Below are 18,380 nucleotides of genomic sequence, written 5' to 3' on the forward strand. Positions count from 1 at the left end.
TTCGTCTAGCGGTTTTTTCGTCTTGCGAAGCAAGACCATTAGCAGATTAGCGGATTAGCGCTATTAGCGGTTATTAGCGGCTATTAAAGGCTTAAGGGATTAGCGGATTAGCTGCTAAAAGGCTATTAGCAGCTTAGTGCCTTAGAAAAAGGGGGTGGGGAGCGGGAAAAAACCCCCAGGAATTGGAAGACATTTTCGTCTTGCGAAGCAAGCCCATAGAGAAATTCGTCCTGCGAAGCACCTCCAAAACGGAAAACCCTTTCGTCTAGCGGGTTTTCCGTCTTGCGAGGCATTTGTCTTGCGGGGCACCACTGTACCCTAAAGGAAAAGGGAAGCCACAAATCAGAAGACACTGGCACAAACTCCCCCTCAGATGCAGGCTAAAATGGTCCACAAAACAGGAAGGGCCAAACCACAAAAACTCCCCACATGAGGCAGAATGCATAGGGGGAGGTAAGGCCAGGAGATTCCCTCCCTGAGTCTCATTTCCCCGTTCTGTCAGAACTAGGGAAAAGGTCAGACTGTGCATCATTGTGCAGACAATGGAAAGCAGAAGTTAGAGAGTGAACTCTGCACACGGCCAGGAACCGGGAGCATGGCAAGAAGCGCGCTAATTGGTTATTTTTCGCTGGCATTCGTGACTGTCTCATGATTGTCTCATGATCTGTGATTTGCTCAGGTATAAAAACCTCAGGATTTGTATGCTTCGGGGTCCCAGTCTTTTGGAAAAGATTCCAACTGGGTCCTTATTGCTCAGCAATAAAACCTCACCTTCTTTTTCTCCAAAAGCTGTGTCTGTCTGGTCCTTATTCCACCCTAAGTGGGAACCACTATATTTTCACGTGCTTCACAAGGAGGTAAGGAAGTGATACAGGGCTTCTTACAAGCAACCCTAGCTGCTTCAGGAGTGGAGATGTTGCTCCAAATGTTGCTGGACTACACTTTCCCATCAATCTTGACCATGGGTAGGCAAACTAAGGCCCAGGGGCCGGATCCGGCCCAATTGCCTTATAAATCTGGCCCATGGATGGCCTGGGAATCAGCGAGTTTTTACATGAGTAAAGGTAAAGGGACCCCTGACCATTAGGTCCAGTCGTGGCCAACTCTGGGGTTGCAGCGCTCATCTTGCTTTACTGGCCGAGGGAGCCGGCGTACAGCTTCCGGGTCATGTGGCCAGCATGACTAAGCCGCTTCTGGAGAACCAGAGCAGCGCATGGAAACGCCGTTTACCTTCCCGCCACTTTGAGGTGCTTTCGAATTGCTAGGTTGGCAGGAGCAGGGACTGAGCAACGGGAGCTCACCCCGTCGCGGGGATTCGAACCGCCGCCCTTCTGATCAGCAAGTCTTAGGCTCTGTGGTTTAACCCACAGCGCCACCCGCGTCCCTCTTTACATGAGTAGAATGTGTCTTTTTATTTAAAATGCATCTCTGGGTTATTTGTGGGGCATAGGAATTCATTCATTTTTTCTCCCAAAATATAGTCCAGCCCCCCACAAGGTCTGAGGGACAGTGGACCGGCCCCCTGCTGAAAAAGTTTTCTGACCCCTGTTCTTGACCACTGACCATGTTAGCTGGGGGAATCTCCAGAAGCTTTGGAGTGGGTGACTCCCAGACGATACAAGCAGAGAGGAAGGAACCTTCTGAGAACTTATTTCATTTATCTTAGGATCCAAGACTAATTTTAGACAATTCCTTCCTCTTTCAGGACCGGCCCCACTGCCATGTACCAACCCACATTTCAAGGTTTGCAGTTCTTTATGCAATTATGTACACAGTCACATCAAAATTCCTTTTTTTTGTTTTGTTTTTAGGGAGTTTTAATAATGCACAAATGCAGGTAAAAACTTCGCAGCAGAGATAGAAAACCTTTAAGCAAATAGAAGGAGGTGAAAGATCGGGTGAGTCCTGCATGCTTTGCCTCAAGTGAACATACTTGTAAACATGCTCACATTTCATTGGATGCCAGGATTGGACACCTACCTTACCTTCTGTTCTGGAAGCTTCTAGAATGTGATGGTGGCGAATGCAGGTGCCTTTCCCCCATTGATGAGGGGGCGTTCCCGTACCATTTTCTTTCCCTGTACTTTTCAATGTGTCGATATTCTGTGTTAAGTTACAGCCCCATGGAAGCCATGTTTTGCCACACCCCAAGGCAACCATTTTGTGTCATGCCACAACTACGCAGTCGCCATTTTGTGGCTGGCACCCATGGCACTTTCTTGATTCCAAATGGGCTCACTGTCCCCAAAATGTTGGGAAGCTCTACCTTATTGTAATGGAATTTCACTAGAATATGCTTTTGGCATTTTATATCTTTTTTTTTTTAAAAAAAAAGTGCGTGGAGGTGGAACGATCACAGCCAAACATTCCCATCTGTGTCTCAGCTTCTTCTGCAACTGAGTGTTGGCATGCCTTGGGTTTCAAGGGAGAGAGGGGGGAAATGTCCTGTTTTCGTGTTTTTATAGTAATGAGCTGTGCAATATGCACCATCCAATTACAGCTGTGTCTGAAGCATCTTCATATAGACATAAGATGAACTTGCAGGATCAGGCCAATGTCTCATCTAGTGCAGCATTCTGCTTTCCTAGTGGCCAATCAGAAGCCCGAAAGCAATATGTGAGTGCAACATCTAAAGTTCCAAATTGTGGCAACTTTAGATTTTATTTCCCACTATTATCTTATCTGTGTTTCCTGGACCAGTATCTTCCTTTTTTTTTGGAGAAATTGTGTAGCCATTTTATAACAGAAATGTTTTTCACTTTCTACTATGAGAAAATAAAAATAACTGCCTCCAAAATGAAGGGTGTCGAAAGAAAGAAAGAAAGAAAGAAAGAAAGAAAGAAAGAAAGAAAGAAAAGAAAAGAAAAGATACAAGTGCTGTCTCTCTCCCCCCCCCCCAGCAAGGCCTCTTTTTTTAGGAGTGAGGGTATTGGAAGTGACATACAGTGGTACCTCGGGTTACAGACGCTTCAGGTTACAGGCTCCGCTAACCCAAAAATAGTACATCAGGTTAAGAACTTTGCTTCAGGATGAGAACAGAAATCGCATGGTGGCAGTGCGGCAGCAGCGGGAGGCCCTATTAGCTAAAGTGGTACCTCAGGTTAAGAACAGTTTCAGGTTAAGAACGGATCTCCGGAACAAATTAAGTTCTTAACCTGAGGTACCACTGTATATGCAACAGCCTGTATTTTTCCCACTTGAAGAAACAGACCACGTTTCAGTGTCTTTTTTCTCTCTGTGGTTTTCCTTCATCCCACAATAAAGGTAAAGGTAAAGGTAAAGGTACCCCTGCCTGTACGGGCCGGTCGTGTCCGACTCTAGGGTTGTGTGCCCATCTCACTCTAGAGGCCAGGGGCCAGCGCTGTCCGGAGACACTTCCGGGTCACGTGGCCAGCATGACAAAGCTGCATCTGGTGAGCCAGCGCAGCACATGGAAACGCCGTTTACCTTCCCGCCAGTAAGCGGTCCCTATTTATCTACTTGAACCCGGGGGTGCTTTCGAACTGCTAGGTTGGCAGGCGCTGGGACCGAGCAACGGGAGGGCACCCCGCCGCAGGGATTTGAACCGCCAACCTTTCGATCGGCAAGTCCTAGGCACTGAGGTTTTATCCACAGCGCCACCCGCGTCCCTCATCCCACAATAGGCAGTTTAAAAATGTGTTAATAAAAGGTCAGAGTATATTATTCAAACTTTTCTGGTAGCTACATAGCTTGTGTTTGTTCCTTGTGTTTCAGGCATAATTATGATCATTCCAGCTGTGCATATAATACCAATGGCACATTTGGAACCATCCCATCTTGTAGCCTTGACTGTACATTTCTATGCATGTTTACACAGAAATAAGGGTGGGGCTCTTGCAATTTCTTATTTTTCCATTCTCAAATCAGTTCTCCACATTTCCACATCAGTAACGGGATACCTTGTTTTTAAAGTCCTCCCGAAAATTTCTCCTAATATACAGGTTTGTGTGCAATATTGCTCACTATCCACAATTTGGGAAAGCTTCTACTAATACTTGTATATCCCCTAACATAAGGCATTTTTGTATGCAATATCTGCATTTTTATGCACACTTTATCCTACAATATGCATTTTATTTTTATTTTTTACGAATTACCAGGCTGGAGAACTGCATTGCAATTTTCAGGCACGTGTGACTTTAAAAGGATTGTGTTTCCAATCTGTGTATTGTTTCAGAAAGTGCAAATTTGCCTTTAAATGGAAAAACATCAAACTTATTTCCCATCCCTACACAGAAGTAAGTTCCACTTTGTTCAGTGAGGCCTGCTTCCAGGAAAGATTGCAGACGTCCTTTTGCTTCTTCCTCGTTTAAATAAAAATAAAAATAATTAAAACTGTTCACCTGCAGTCATCTAAAGAAAACAGGTAAAGCATAAGAACATTTCCAGTCAAATAAGTAGGCGGCTGAGATTTTAACAGAGCACTTGGGATGCATGAGCTGTGGCCTGAGGGAAAACAAATGTTGACAACCAAGAATACTTAAAGAAATGAATCCCCTGAGATGGGGCTCAATGGGTGATAAATTGCCAGAAAGATTCCTCCTGAAAAGTAATATAAAGTATATAACCACATCATATGTAGGGAGGGGGAAGGTTAGTGGCATTTTGATGCCTCCATATAGTAAAACTATAAATGAGTTATTGAAACAAGAAGTGTTTGGCATACTTAACATAAGAGTATTAGAAGAAGGAAGATCATAGAATGGACAATATTGTGATGTGAAGGAGCTTTGTGTTTATGGGCTACTTGTGAGATTCTTCCTTCCATAATTTACAGCTTGGCTGGATAAGGAAAGCAGAAGTACGAATTTTAAAAATGTAACACGAAAGGGAAACCTCACTAGTGGGAGGATTAAAGCAAATGTAAAATGTGCTATGATGTAATCAACAAAAATGGCCACCTGCTCTTAGAAAACTACCATCGTCCATCACCTCCCTGATTTGTGCAACACAATAGGAAAACAGCCCCCCCCCCTTTTAAAAAAAGGGAAAGAGTGTGTTCTTAACTTGCAGATTCAGAAGCGGCTTGCCTAGTGGGCAAGAGCCACAATGCCTAGCATCCCGGCAGCAGGTGGGAGGAAGAGGTGTGAGGGGGCTACCAGGGTCATCTAGTCCAACCCCCTGAAAGGCAGGAAGCTTTGTCCAATATGGGGCTCAAATCTATGAGATACAGAGTCTCATGCTTTACCAACTGAGCTAAGCTAGTGCTGCGGTTCCAACCCACCGGGAGAGAAGCTTCTGTGCAAATTACAATTTACCATCAATTAATCACCACTTTAATTGGCTGATCTAGCAATAATGAAAGTGTACGAGCCTTGTTTATATTGATCAATATAGAATAACACCATTTGTTTCTGCGTGTGAGCGTGCAAACACACACACACACACACACAGAGTAGTCTGACAATCTAAAAATAAAAATAAAAAATTCCTGGTGTCAGACACGTTAGACTAATTGGTGTTGAATCTGCCGTTAGCGGCATCCGCATTCCATCTAGTGAAAGCTTGGCTGCAGTACACTTACCAAGCTAAGATTTCATTCAGCGATTGTTCTGAAGTTTTATAAATACTCGAAGCCAGTTAAACAGGCTGCACCAATGAGCATAAAGAGAGAGAGAAAATCCTCTTAATTTTTATTTATTAAAATGGAGCTATTTTTACATATTTAAAATATTTTATATCCAAATTACAGGGTATTTAAAAAGAAAAACCAGATAAATGCACAAAACTGGTAAAAATAAAAGCAGATCTCGCTCTCACTCTGACTCAGTTTGGATCCAGTGCTAAACCATGATTTAGTGTTATGAGGTTTGCATTCTCCTTCCTCTAGCACAGCCATGAGGGATAGTTTGGGCATTTTTGTTCCATTTTTGATTAACTGCGGCTTATCATCCAAACCCAACAAACCATAGTGAATCTTAACTATGGTTAGCTGAAACAGACCAACTTCAAACCATGGTTTAATAACCAAACTATGCTTTTAAGAAACCTTAGTTTAGGGTTATGGCATAATGTGGTTGATCAAAACCTTCCAATGTCTTCCAAGATCTCATCCTCATAACATTAACCATGGTTTAGCAATGCATCCTAAACACTACCCTCACCTCCTCTATAGATATATACCATGATTCAAAATATAGTCCAGGACTGCAGAATACCTGAGACTTCAATAGGTTTGTTTTCTACATGTTACAGAATCTTAACAGTTCTATGGAAAAATGGATTTGATCTCATAGGCAGAGAACTTCTTTGGCTAGACATATTTCGAAAGAAGATTAAGGAACAGGTCCATGCTGGCGGAAGTCAATGTTGATCTTCAGGTTCTTCCAAGCGAATGTCTGTTTGAGATGTCAAGAAGGACTCCCAGGTAGCAAGGCACTTAAAACAAGAGGGGGGAAATTAAATTGAAGTCTCACAAACCTGTTCAAATGCCTTGATGTGCGTGTAATATAAAACAAGCAGTAGGGCGAAATGTTAGGACCCATTAATTTTCCTAAGGATAGCAACAATTTACGTCCATTTAAAAACCACGAGGAGTGATGAGCAGGGCCACAGCTTATTCTGACAAGTAGCTGCTTTGCCCATGTTCACGAAATCGATTCCTGGTAACTGACTGCTTATTTTAGGTACTTTTAACTTGAAAAGGTCTGCACTGATTATTACAGTCTTGATCACACTGCAATAAAAGGTCAACGAATACTGGCTCTGTGGATGGCAGCTCTTTAGGCGAAGGATATAAAAAATTCAGCTTGCCTTCCTCTCAAAAGCACAGGGGCCTACCCCTTCATCTATACAGCCTACAGGTAAAGTGTCAGGGGACACAGAACCCTTAATCCCGCCCCAAGACTTCATGCCCACATAGATCAAAGGAAGCTCTGGTGCTGTATTTATTTACAGCTTTTACACATTGCTCTTTAGTCATGAAGCACACAGGTTCATTCACAGATCTGCTTGCCTTGTGCCTAGAAAGCACAGGTTCAAGCAGTTTTGCACTTGTCCCGTGCTTTCTAGACACAGATCTGAGTGGTTTTGCCCTTTCCCCTCTGCTCTTACCCAGAAAATCTGCTCTCTAGTGCTAAATCAGAACAAACAGCAACTCATGGGAAATCCTATTGCTGTTTGTTCTGATTCAGTGCTAAACTGCGGGCTTTCCTGTTTGAATCTTTGATAGTCAATTGTGAGCATGAAAAGGAGAATCGGCTAGGCGTGGAAATTGCGATTTATCTTGAATTGTTTTGAAGATAGATGAAAGAAGATACTGGGGGATATTTAGTAAGCAGGGAAATTAGTCAAAGTCTTAATAAAGAAGGAAGCTGAAAAATGATCAGGGCTTTTTTTCAGCTGGAATTCAGTTCCGGCACCTCTCAGATGGGCGCCATTGCCATTGTAAGAGAACAAGGGAGATGTTCATGGTGAGTTGCAGCGACATTATTTCTAGAAAAATAGCACTGAAAATGATTCTATGTAATCACATGGTATTATGATGAGGGCTGATCTGAAGATCTAAATAATTTTGATTGGTTCAAGATAATGATGTTGGGTTGCAACGGCTAAGATTGCTGTGATCCTTCGAGTGGTGAGCAGAAATCACGTGTCTAATAAGAAGCATTGCTTTCACTTGAAGTCAGCATCGCTTTCTTTTGGGATTATGGGAGGTATGCCTCCAGTGTAGGAACCCCTTTTAAATTTATCCAACAGTACAAGGTGCAGAGTTCAGCTTCTCATGAAACTGGTTTCTAAATTAAAGACCAAGTTGGTTCCTAGCCCTGGTGGTTGTGAATACAGTGGAATCTTGGTTGTTGAACGCTTTGGAAGCCGAACAATTCAGAACCCGAACGCCGACAACCCGGAAGTGAATACTTCGATTTTCAAACGTGCCTCGGAAGTCAAACAGCTTCTGAGGCACGTTTCTCCATTTTTTAAAAGGAATTTGCCAACCAGCAATTGTGCCTTGGTTGTCAAACGTTTCGGAAGTCGAACGGTCTTCCGGAATGGATTACGTTTGACAACCGAGGTTCCACCGTACAGGAATTCAAGGTATTGCTAAGCAGATTGCCCTGTCTGCCCACCCCCTGTGGGCAATGATTCTGTGCTAATGATTTTGAATACAGAAAACAGAGGTGGCAGCAACTAAGAAATATACAACAGTGTGATCTTCCATGCATATAGTGGAGGTCCCAGTTGGATCACAGCCTCCAGTCCTTCTGACTGTAAAGGCAGACTGTGGATCAATTTTACAGTAGCCACAACTGTGGAAAGGGCTGCAATGTTGTCATGTAACACTGGCTAAGGGAACACTTTACTGCTCTCCAGTCAACAGAATGGAGCGAAAATGCATTGCACTGGATCAGAAATTACTTCACATTTGTAAATACTTCATAGAACTTGCTGATGCACCAGACAGGATTATGGTGTAATTATTGCAGTTGCTAATGATCTTTAGGCACAGCTGCATGCAAAATTAAAACATTTTCTGGGTTTCCCCCTATAGCTGATGTTCTGGTTTATATGTTGTAAATTGCAATGATATTCCCATGCAATAGGTCATTCCAGGCAAGCTTCTTTCATTTCGTTTTTTGGTTGTTATCCTTTCCCTGTGACCCAGAACAGTTTTATGAGTAATTAGATCCGTAAATTACAAATCCAATCCCACACGTTAAAATTAAACTCCGTCTTAACATTTTACACTCCTTTGGTGAGTTTGTGCTAAAGGTCCTTTATCTGGAATCAACCACCTCCTTGCTCCGTGCTAAGGGAGCGGAATGGAATAATTTCAGAGTAGCTCAAATGAATGCCTCAAAAGTAATGTCACTTTTGCAGCTGATGTTTTTGCAGAAGAAAAGGCCTGGAGAGCCTGAGGCACAGAGACCTACTTTTGTATTCGTATGCTTAATTATATATCTTGTCAGCTGGAGCAGAGCTCTGATCTCCGACAACAAAATAAGCCACAGAAGGATCTGAATTTTGGAACACACATTTGGTTACATAAATGTGGATAAGCTTTAAAAATTGAATAACTTATGTAAGTAAAAGAGGCTCTAAATCTTTGTGTTGAAAGGCAACGCTACACTGTTGCTTCAAAGGCGAGTCACTTACTGTGATTTTAATTTTAAAATGTCTTGCTTTGTCAGTTATAAACGAGAGCCGTTTTAATGTGCTTCTTCGAACCAATTCTGCTTCATACTTAAGCTGATGTCTACATGGTGTTCATCCTTGGTATTGCTTGATCTTACAATGGTGCACCTGATTACTGCAATGGTTTCATATATTGCTGGATACCTACCTACCTATCATCTATCTATCTATCTATCTATCTATCTATCTATCTAGGGACACGGGTGGCACTGTGGGTTAAACCACAGAGCCTAGGACTTGCCGATCAGAAGGTCGGCGGTTCAAATCCCCACAATGGGGTGAGCTCCCGTTGCTCAGTCCCTGCTCCTGCCAACCTAGCAGTTCGAAAGCACATCAAAATGCAAGTAGATAAATAGGTACTGCTCTGGCAGGAAGGTAAGCGGCGTTTCCGTGCACTGCTCTGGTTCGCCAGAAGTGGCTTAGTCATGCTTCCCTCAGCCAATAAAGCGAGATGAGCGCCGCAACTCCAGAGTCGGCCACAAAGGGTCAGGGGTCCCTTTACCTTATCTATCTATCATCTATCTATCTATCTATCTGTCTATCTATCTATCTATCTATCTATCTAGTGTATATTGCTGGAGATATTGGATAGTACCTCCTGATCACTTGTCTCCCTGGCATGGAAGTTTCTGCCCAGAGCTTCCGTCCTGTGGTCATTGAGAGGTGGCAGTCCCACAATCCTGATTTAGCAGATATAATAAACAAGGAGACAATGTCTGACTCTGAGTATTCCTTAAACTGTGACCCTTGAACAGTTACCGTAATTTTCGCTCCATAACACACAGTTTTTTCCTCCTAGAAAGTAAGGGGAAATGTCTGTGCGTGTTATGGAGCGAATGCCTACGGATGGCAGGGGAATCTGCTGCAGTTGTGAGCAGTCCGTGGCTCTCTTTGAAACAGCAAAGTGGGTGTAAGCGGCTCCTGTCAGCGAGCCGAACTGGGGAGGAGGGAGAGAAGCAGAGCGGGGTTGGCTGCTTTAAAACAACCCTGTGCTCTCTGTCCCTGCCTGCAGTTTTTTGCTGTCTGATTTTGGATTAGCCACTGTAGGGGCTGTGTGTGTGTGTGTGCTTGAGCTATCGTTCTCCTCCTCCTGCTTCCCCTTCACTCTCCCAGCGCCCCTGCGCTCTCCCAGCGCCCCTGCAACTTTAGGATTGATACTCTGTGTGTCTGTGAGGGATCGTTCTCCTTCTCTTGCTTCCCGTTCACTCCCCCAGCGCCCCTGCGACTTCCAGCGCCCCTGCGACTTTAAGGCGACTTTAGCATGGATCCACATGGATCCTCAGGATTTTTGCATTGGGCTACCCGAAACTCACCGTCAGATCACATGTCTGTGGCCACAGCATGAACCACAAAAATCATACATCCACTGTTTCATTTAGAATGTTTTTTTCTTGTTTTCCTCCTCTAAAAACTACGTGCGTGTTATGGTCTGATGCGTGTTATAGAGTGAAAAATACGGTAAGTATTATATGCCCATTATATATTGTCTTAACTCTAAGGGAAGGGTGTAGAACTTTACTCCGCCCAAGGGATGCAATCCTTCTTGTCTAACCCTTTAGGGCCTACATGCCAGCGGTGGATATAGCCAAGGGAAGCGGGTGGCGCTGTGGTCTAAACCACTGAGCCTCTTGGGCTTGCCGATTGGAAGGTCGGTGGTTCAAATCCCTGTGATGGAGTGAGCTCCCGCTGCCCTGTCCCAGCTTCTATCAACCAAGGAGTTTGAAAGCACACCAGTGCAAGTAGATAAATAGGTACTGCTGCGGCGGGAAGCTAAATGGCGTTTCCGTGCACTCTGGTTTCCGTCACGGTGTCCTGTTGCACTAGATGCCGTTTATTCATGCTGGCCACATGACCCGGAAAGCTGTCTGTGGACAAACGTTGGCTGAAAGCGAGATGAGTGTTGCAACCCCATAGTCACCTTTGACTGGACTTAACGATCCAGGGGTCCTTTACCTTTACTTTACCTTATAGCCAAGGAAAAATGGATGTGGCTACTACCTCCTGCATATACGGGGCCTCCCCACTCACATGTGATCTGCTGATGTGGACTGCTGATGTGTGCGTGCTGGTTTTGGTGCTGAAAGGAGACAGGGCAGGAGTGGAGCAGGCTGGAACTGACTTGCATGTGTCCCACTGTTGCACATGGTGACCCGGAACAGAACACCCATGTATGCAAGGATTCCCCTTTACTCACATGATTACATATAGTGGCCACCACCACGAAACTGCCCCCACATATTTTCTTCTTGAAGTCATGCTTTCCCTGCCCCCCACCCTGCCCTGAGCTATTTTGTGTGGTGCTGGCAGTTTAGAACCTTGCAATGAGAGCTTGATGAGAATCTCTGCTCAGCTGTGAAGACTCAACAGGGACCAGTCACTTTCATTCAGCCTAACATTCCTCCCAGGGTTGCTGTGAAGAGTGGGATAACTCTGTGTAGGTCACTCTAAAACAGCTTCAGTAGGGGGCACTGTTTAAAAATCAGAAGGAACCAGAAGGAACCAGAAGCAGAAATCCATCATTAGGTATTACTTCTAAAGTTATTGCTAGCCCACCCCTAAGGCTGTTCCGTTCGTGGGGTGTGTCTAGGAGCACAGGTGAGAGCTGAGTGCAGGGTCGACAGTAAGGTAAAGGTAAAGGTACCCCTGCCCGTACGGGCCAGTCTTGACAGACTCTAGGGTTGTGTGCCCATCTCACTCAAGAGGCCGGGGGCCAGCGCTGTCCGGAGACACTTCCGGGTCACGTGGCCAGCATGACATCGCTGCTCTGGCGAGCCAGAGCCACACACGGAAAAACCGTTTACCTTCCCGCTAGTAAGCAGTCCCTATTTATCTACTTGCACCCGAGAGTGCTTTCGAACTGCTAGGTTGGCAGGCGCTGGGACAGAAGGACGGGAGTGCACCCCACCACGGGGATTCGAACCGCCGACCTTTCGATCGGCAAGCCCTAGGCACTGAGGCTTTTACCCACAGCACCACCCGCGTCCCTTAGGGTCGACAGTAAAGATGGACAAACTATCTCAGAAGCAGCATGGAGTGTCCACCACCAGAAGTTTAACACCCCATACACCGGCTGGGTGAGGGAAGCCAATGGGGTCTCAAACCCTCAGTGAGTTAGGGACTTCCCCTCCATGTGAAGACAGGCAGGTTGAGTGGGCGAGACCAATAGTGGGCCCAGTGGTCAAGAAGGCAGTTCCTGCATGTGCTGTAGAGGGCAGTGAGGGGCAGGTGGGGCTCATCAACATGGGAAGGGAGCTCATCTAGGAGAAGGAAAACTCTGGTCCCAAACTTCCACTGCCTTGTGGGAGAAGAAGGGGCTAAGGAGTAAACTCTACACAAATCCGGAGTGAAGCTCTTAAAATGGTTAAATGGCTCCTTGTATGCCTCCTTTGGCAACTCTTGCAGCCAAGCCGGTACCAAACATATTGCTCTCATTTCCTTTGGACCACATCAGCGAGGCTAAGAGGGAGTCTTGTCATCTGGGCAGCCTGGGACCTCCATACACACTTCTGGGCTCACACCCTAGGGAGGTCACTTCAGTGCCGCTAACGCAGCAGTTTGACTTCACCCCCGGAGGCTCCCTCTGTTGTTTTTTTGAGACAGACAAATGCCAACAACCCCCAGGGCTGTGTACTCTCTCCTGTGCAAACGCCTCATTCTACAACATTCATCCCAGGCTATCATCTCTCCATGAAATGAGCAGTATACACAGGTAAGCCTTGCTTTTGAGTGCTACTGATTTCATCTCGACTTAAAACTGCTTGACACTTTTTTCTGGACGTACACCCCTTCCAGCAAGATGCTGCAATGGCTAATGAAGCTATCTCCCCCCAAAATGATGAATTAAACATTATAGATATGGAGCACTATGGAGAACAGCAGAAAACTCATCTGTTCTTGTCGCAGGGGAAGCCCTGCTGATATGTGACAGTACAAACACAATAGTGGTGGTTACCTGCTGGTTTGTGAACAGCGTGCTGTTCTTTTGATTGTCAAGCAGTCTGCACTTGTGCATCCATGTTGTTTTTTTTATAATACCCACCACGGTGTGGGATTTGTGTGTGTGTCACGCACACACATTTAAAAGACACCTGCTACATAGCCTCTGAGGGATGTACGCACAGCATTTGATTTCTCATTGTATGATTGCTCCACACTTGGCAACTGGCAGCTGAATATCTGACTGATTACAATGAAAGGCATTGTGCTCCGCGAGGATACTGAAGTTCTGCCTGCGATGGTTCATTCATTGGTACATATAGGTTGCTGCTGTGTCACAAACCAGTCTGTGGCCTAGCTGCCTTTTTCACTGAGCCAGAGGGGCAAATTCTCGATTGGCTATGGATAGGTGCAACTGATACTGATCAGCAGCTGGCTTCTTCTGCAAATATATATAAAGTCAGTCTGCATGTTTTCAATCTTTGCATAGGGAAATGTCCACAATGCTAATGGTCTAAGTGGAGAATCATGCTCCTTACTCAGACATAAACAGGATTGTCGGCAACGTGAGAAGGGCCAGGACACTGTTTCCCCAAACTTGTGTCCCCAGCTGTTTTAGGACTACAGTTCCTATCATCCCTGATCATTGGGATGCAATGGTGTCCACCTGAGAGGTGTCAGAACTGAGTTTCAGTGATTTCCGGTGGGGGGAGGGGAAGCCTGGGTTGTACTGCTAGTAAAGATAAAGGGACCCCTGACCATTAGGTCCATCGTGACCGACTCTGGGGTTGCGGCGCTCATCTCGCTTTATTGGCCGAGGGAGGCGGCGTACAGCTTCCGGGTCATGTGGCCAGCATGACTAAGCCGCTTCTGGTGAACCAGAGCAGCGCACAGAAATGCCGTTTACCTTCCCGCCGGAGTGGTACCTATTTATCTACTTGCACTTTGATGTGCTTTTGAACTGCTAGGTTGGCAGGAGCTGGGACCAAGCAAAGGAAGCTCACCCTGTCGTGGAGATTCAAACTGCCGAATCTCCTTCTGATCGGCAAGTCCTAGGCTCTGTGGTTTAACCCATAGTGCCACCCGCGTCCCTGGGGTTGTACTGCTAATCATTAAAAAAAATCTTATTGCTTGATAGTGCTAATTGAAACCAGTGGGGCATTCGTCACACAGTCCAACAAAATGTTGATAGCATTCTGCATTGCTAGACCACCTTTAGGCACCCAGAATAGAATTCCACTACAGGCCAAAAAGAAAGCTTAGGTATCAATAGTTATGCATAGGAGGCGGACCTCTATCAAATCATTGGTCCTTCCAACTTGGTATTGTCCACACTCTCCAGTATTTCAGACAGGGGACATTTCCAGCTCTGGCTGGCGATGCCAGGATTGCTACAGTGTCAACGAAGCCCTGCAACTCATTGTAAGTCATTTCGCTCTGTGCAGATCAGTTTGCAGGTACGCTCTGTTGTTGAAGTACTTCATACAGTGACAGCATTAATCTGGCTTAAGGAGGATAAGACGTATTCTTCCATACTAGCTAAATGGGGCTTGACAGACTGACAGCAAAAATCTTCAGGCAAACGTACCTAAGAAAGCATGTGGAACAACTCTGAGGTCACATCTTTACCCCAGACTTAACAAAGGGGAAACAACGTTTTAGAAATACTTGCGTGATACGATGGAATCCAATGCAATAAAAGGAACTAAACACAAAGCAAAGGGGCCATTGCAACCTCTTTGAACATCTCAGGGGGTCTATGCCAAAGACACCCTTTTTAAAAAAATCTGTTTAATGTTTTACTGTGCTTATTGCTCTTAAATGTTCTTTGGATACTTTTAATTGCATTTAAATGCTTTAAATAGCATTTGTTTTTTCACTGGTGTGTTTACTACCCTAGACTCTTTTGAAAGGAAGGGCAGGATATTAAATGAAAATGTAATAAAGGGGGGGGGGGCAGTGTCATCACCCAGAATACATGCCATGATTTTTGCATTCATTTGATACCAGCAGGTACATGGAAGTGCAACATAGTGGCTAGGAGAATGAACCCTGAGTCAAGAAATCACTGGTTCAAATCTCAGTCTACCTAAGAGGTCACTAGGTTTCTGTAGGCAAGGCTCAGCTCCCCATCTACACAAAGGGCACAATAAATTATGGTATACATGAGAAGGTTGATGGAGGGTTACGGAGACAGCACGTCTGTGAGACGCAGAGATGGGCAAGCCTGCTGAGGCTCTCCTCAGATAGGTGCAGGAGCCCTCCAAAGTTTCCTGGAAATAAATGGTGAAATCACAAATAAATTCCCCCAGCCGTTCCTAAACTATCTTGGAAAAGCGTCGCTCTATCCCCTTGCCAGCACCCCGCCGCTGCCCGGGCACACGCTTTTCATCTTCCCTTCCCCTAGCATCACTGGTAAGGTAAAGGTAAAGGTACCCCTGCCCGACAGGGCCAGTCGTGACCGACTCTAGGGTTGCGCGCTCATCTCGCTCAAGAGGCCGGGAGCCGGCACTGTCCGAAGACACTTCCGCGTCATGTGGCCAGCGTGACGAAGCTGCATCTGGTGAGCCAGCACCAGTGCCGCACACGGAAACACCGTTTACCTTCCCGCTATAAAGCGGTCCCTATTTATCTACTTGCACTTAGGGGTGCTTTCGAACTGCTAGGTTGGCAGGAGCTGGGACCGAGCAATGGGAGCTCACCCCGCCACGGGGATTCGAACCACCGACCTTACGATCAGCAAGTCCTAGGCACTGAGGTTTTACCCACAGCGCCACCTGCGTCCCTTAGCATCACTGGTAACCTGGAAGAAAAGCAAAAGAGAGCATTCGCCTCTCCTTTTTTGTCACCCTGACGAGATTCTGTGGGAGTATAGGTGACCCGCTGAAAGCAGGTAGTGGTGGGGAAGCCAGAAATTCCATCCCAGCTTGGATTTTGATCTAAGCCAAAAAAAATGTCAAGGCATGTAGCATTCTCTCCTCTGTTTGAAGATAGTTCCCTGAGGCCCTGAAGTCTGACAAGCTTTCCTGGCATGTCTAATGTGACAAACCTTTTTAAGGCAAGACTGGTGAACCTCTTTTTGGCCCGAGCAGTGGGTGTGGCCCAGAGTCGATGCCTCTCATGCATACCATATATATATGCACATACACACAGATGCAGATCAGCTGAGGAAGGGATTAATATGCCTTAGCTCCTTCACAAGTTATCAGTCTGACAGCCCAGTTCTGAGCAGTTGCACCAGCATATAAATGCTGGGGATGGGTTAGAGCAGATGTTGTTGGGACTCCAGCTCCCATTAGCCCCAGCCAGCATGGCCAATGGTTGGCGGCGATGGGAGCTGCCATATAACAACATCTGGAGAACCACAGGTTAGCCACCTTCAAATGTCTTGAGAGCTGTGCACTGGCACTGCATCATAATAATACTGGAGAGTTGGTGCAATGGTGGGCATTGTAAGGAGGCCATTGTAAGAATTCACAGAGATACTCAGAAGCAAATGCTTATGTTTGGGTTGCAGATCCTTTCTTTCCTCCTACGATATACCCCAAACTGCCTCAAGACCAGTCTGTGAACAGTCTAATAATTTTAGAGCACAACATTTGTATGACTAGCTTTGGGGCATGCATCTCTGATAGGAAAATCCAAAAGTCATGAGTGGATAGGAGGAAGCTAAGGAAACGGCAAGAAGCAGCAAAGCTTCAGATACGAGGAAGTGTTTTGATCTTGATTTATAGGAGCAGATTGTCAATGCCCCGTGCCTCTCTTAGACAAATTTAAACAGATCTGATAATCCAGAGCTCTCTCTAATTGCATTATGTTGAAAGCATTTGTAAATTCAGCACTGAGAGGTCAGATGAAAGCCATTCATGTTAGGGAAAACCCATATTAGAATACAACAAGGTATAGAGACTCCATCTTTTTAAAGGAACTAATTAATATGGTGCTCTCAGTCAGAAAATATAGCATGGCTCCTTTTCAAGGTTGTTAAGGGGGAGAAAAACAGAGCTGTGCCTTGTATGGCAATTTCATTTGTTCAAAAGCTCCATTCAATTGGTTTTATTTACAAAGAAAACTAGTTAAACTTACTTATTTCTGCAAAAAGCTCTTAGATGGCATGGGAGTGCCACATTAAGGTTTGCTGTGGATCAGGTCCTTAGCATTTTGCAGCAAACATTAGACATCCATGTAAGACATTCATAGATAGATATCTTTTATGATATACTTCTTATTGCAGTGATCACATCTGACCATCACACTAAACCACGGTTTACTGTGACCTGCAGGAGCAGAGACAAGCTGCAACAAGCCTTGAGCTTGCATGCTCCTCTCTCCTCGTGTATTGGTGGTTGGAGGATCTCAGAAGCTTTTAATTTCACTTTTGGTTAATCTAGTTTGCTGTGTTGTCTGACATGACAAATTGTGGCTAATGGAAACATCTGGTCAGTTTCAAAAAAGCCTACTCCAAACTGAAGCTGGCTTGTTAAAACTAATTCATACCTAAAAAAAAAGGTACCCCTGCCCGTTCGGGCCAGTCTTGCCAGACTCTAGGGTTGTGCGCCCATCTCACTTAGAGGCCGGGAGCCAGCGCTGTCCGAAGACACTTCCGGGTCACGTGGCCAGCGTGACAAGCTGCATCTGGCGAGCCAGCGCAGCACACGGAACGCCTTTTACCTTCCCGCTAGTAAGCGGTCCCTATTTATCTACTTGCACCCGGGGGTGCTTTCGAACTGCTAGGTTGGCAGGCGCTGGGACCGAACGACAGGAGCGCACCCCGCCACGGGGATTCGAACTGCCGACCTTTCGATCGGCAAGTCCTAGGCGCTGAGGCTTTAACCCACAGTGCCACCCGCGTCCCCTAAGGTGAACCATAATTCCAGGAGCAAATGGCATGGCAAACTTTAGTCAACTAAAAGTGGAAGCAAAGGTTTTCACACTCCTCCGCTTGGCTGATTGGGAAGAAGAGAGGGGAGATGAGGAGCATGCGGGTTCAAGGCTTCCTGCAACTTGTCCCTGCTTATATATGTCACGCAGAACCATAGTTTAGTGTGATGTGTGAATGCAGCCAATGGCTTTAAGAAAATAAAACAAGTGTGACCCTCTGTTAGTCTCCCCCCTCTTGCCCTACCCCAGTGTCTTTAACAACAGCTTGACATTCAGAGGTTTAACAGGCAAAACTTTCTTTTAATTGTATGGAGATAAGAGATAGGACCCTTGTACCTACGGGACCGCCTCTCCCGGTATGCCCCACGGAGCTCCTCAAGGTCCATAAAAAGCAACACCCTAGAGGT

The 18,380-nt window shown here is 45.6% G+C and overlaps 1 protein-coding gene across 1 annotated transcript in view; it reads right to left on the reverse strand.

Annotated features, from left to right (window-relative positions):
* Window positions 1-5,642: 5,642 nt before the first annotated feature.
* The window catches only part of SNX7 (sorting nexin 7), a 50,510-nt gene continuing 37,772 nt past the window's right edge, over window positions 5,643-18,380 (reverse strand). Inside the window, exon 9 of the mRNA XM_083444969.1 lies at window positions 5,643-6,399. Within this exon, the coding sequence (XP_083301095.1) occupies window positions 6,325-6,399 (75 nt within the window). The 3' untranslated portion in view covers window positions 5,643-6,324. The remainder of the gene's footprint in view (window positions 6,400-18,380) is intronic.

This window comes from Podarcis tiliguerta, assembly GCF_965153285.1.
Source record: "Podarcis tiliguerta genome assembly, chromosome: 6".
NCBI classification, from domain to species: Eukaryota; Metazoa; Chordata; class Lepidosauria; order Squamata; family Lacertidae; genus Podarcis; species Podarcis tiliguerta.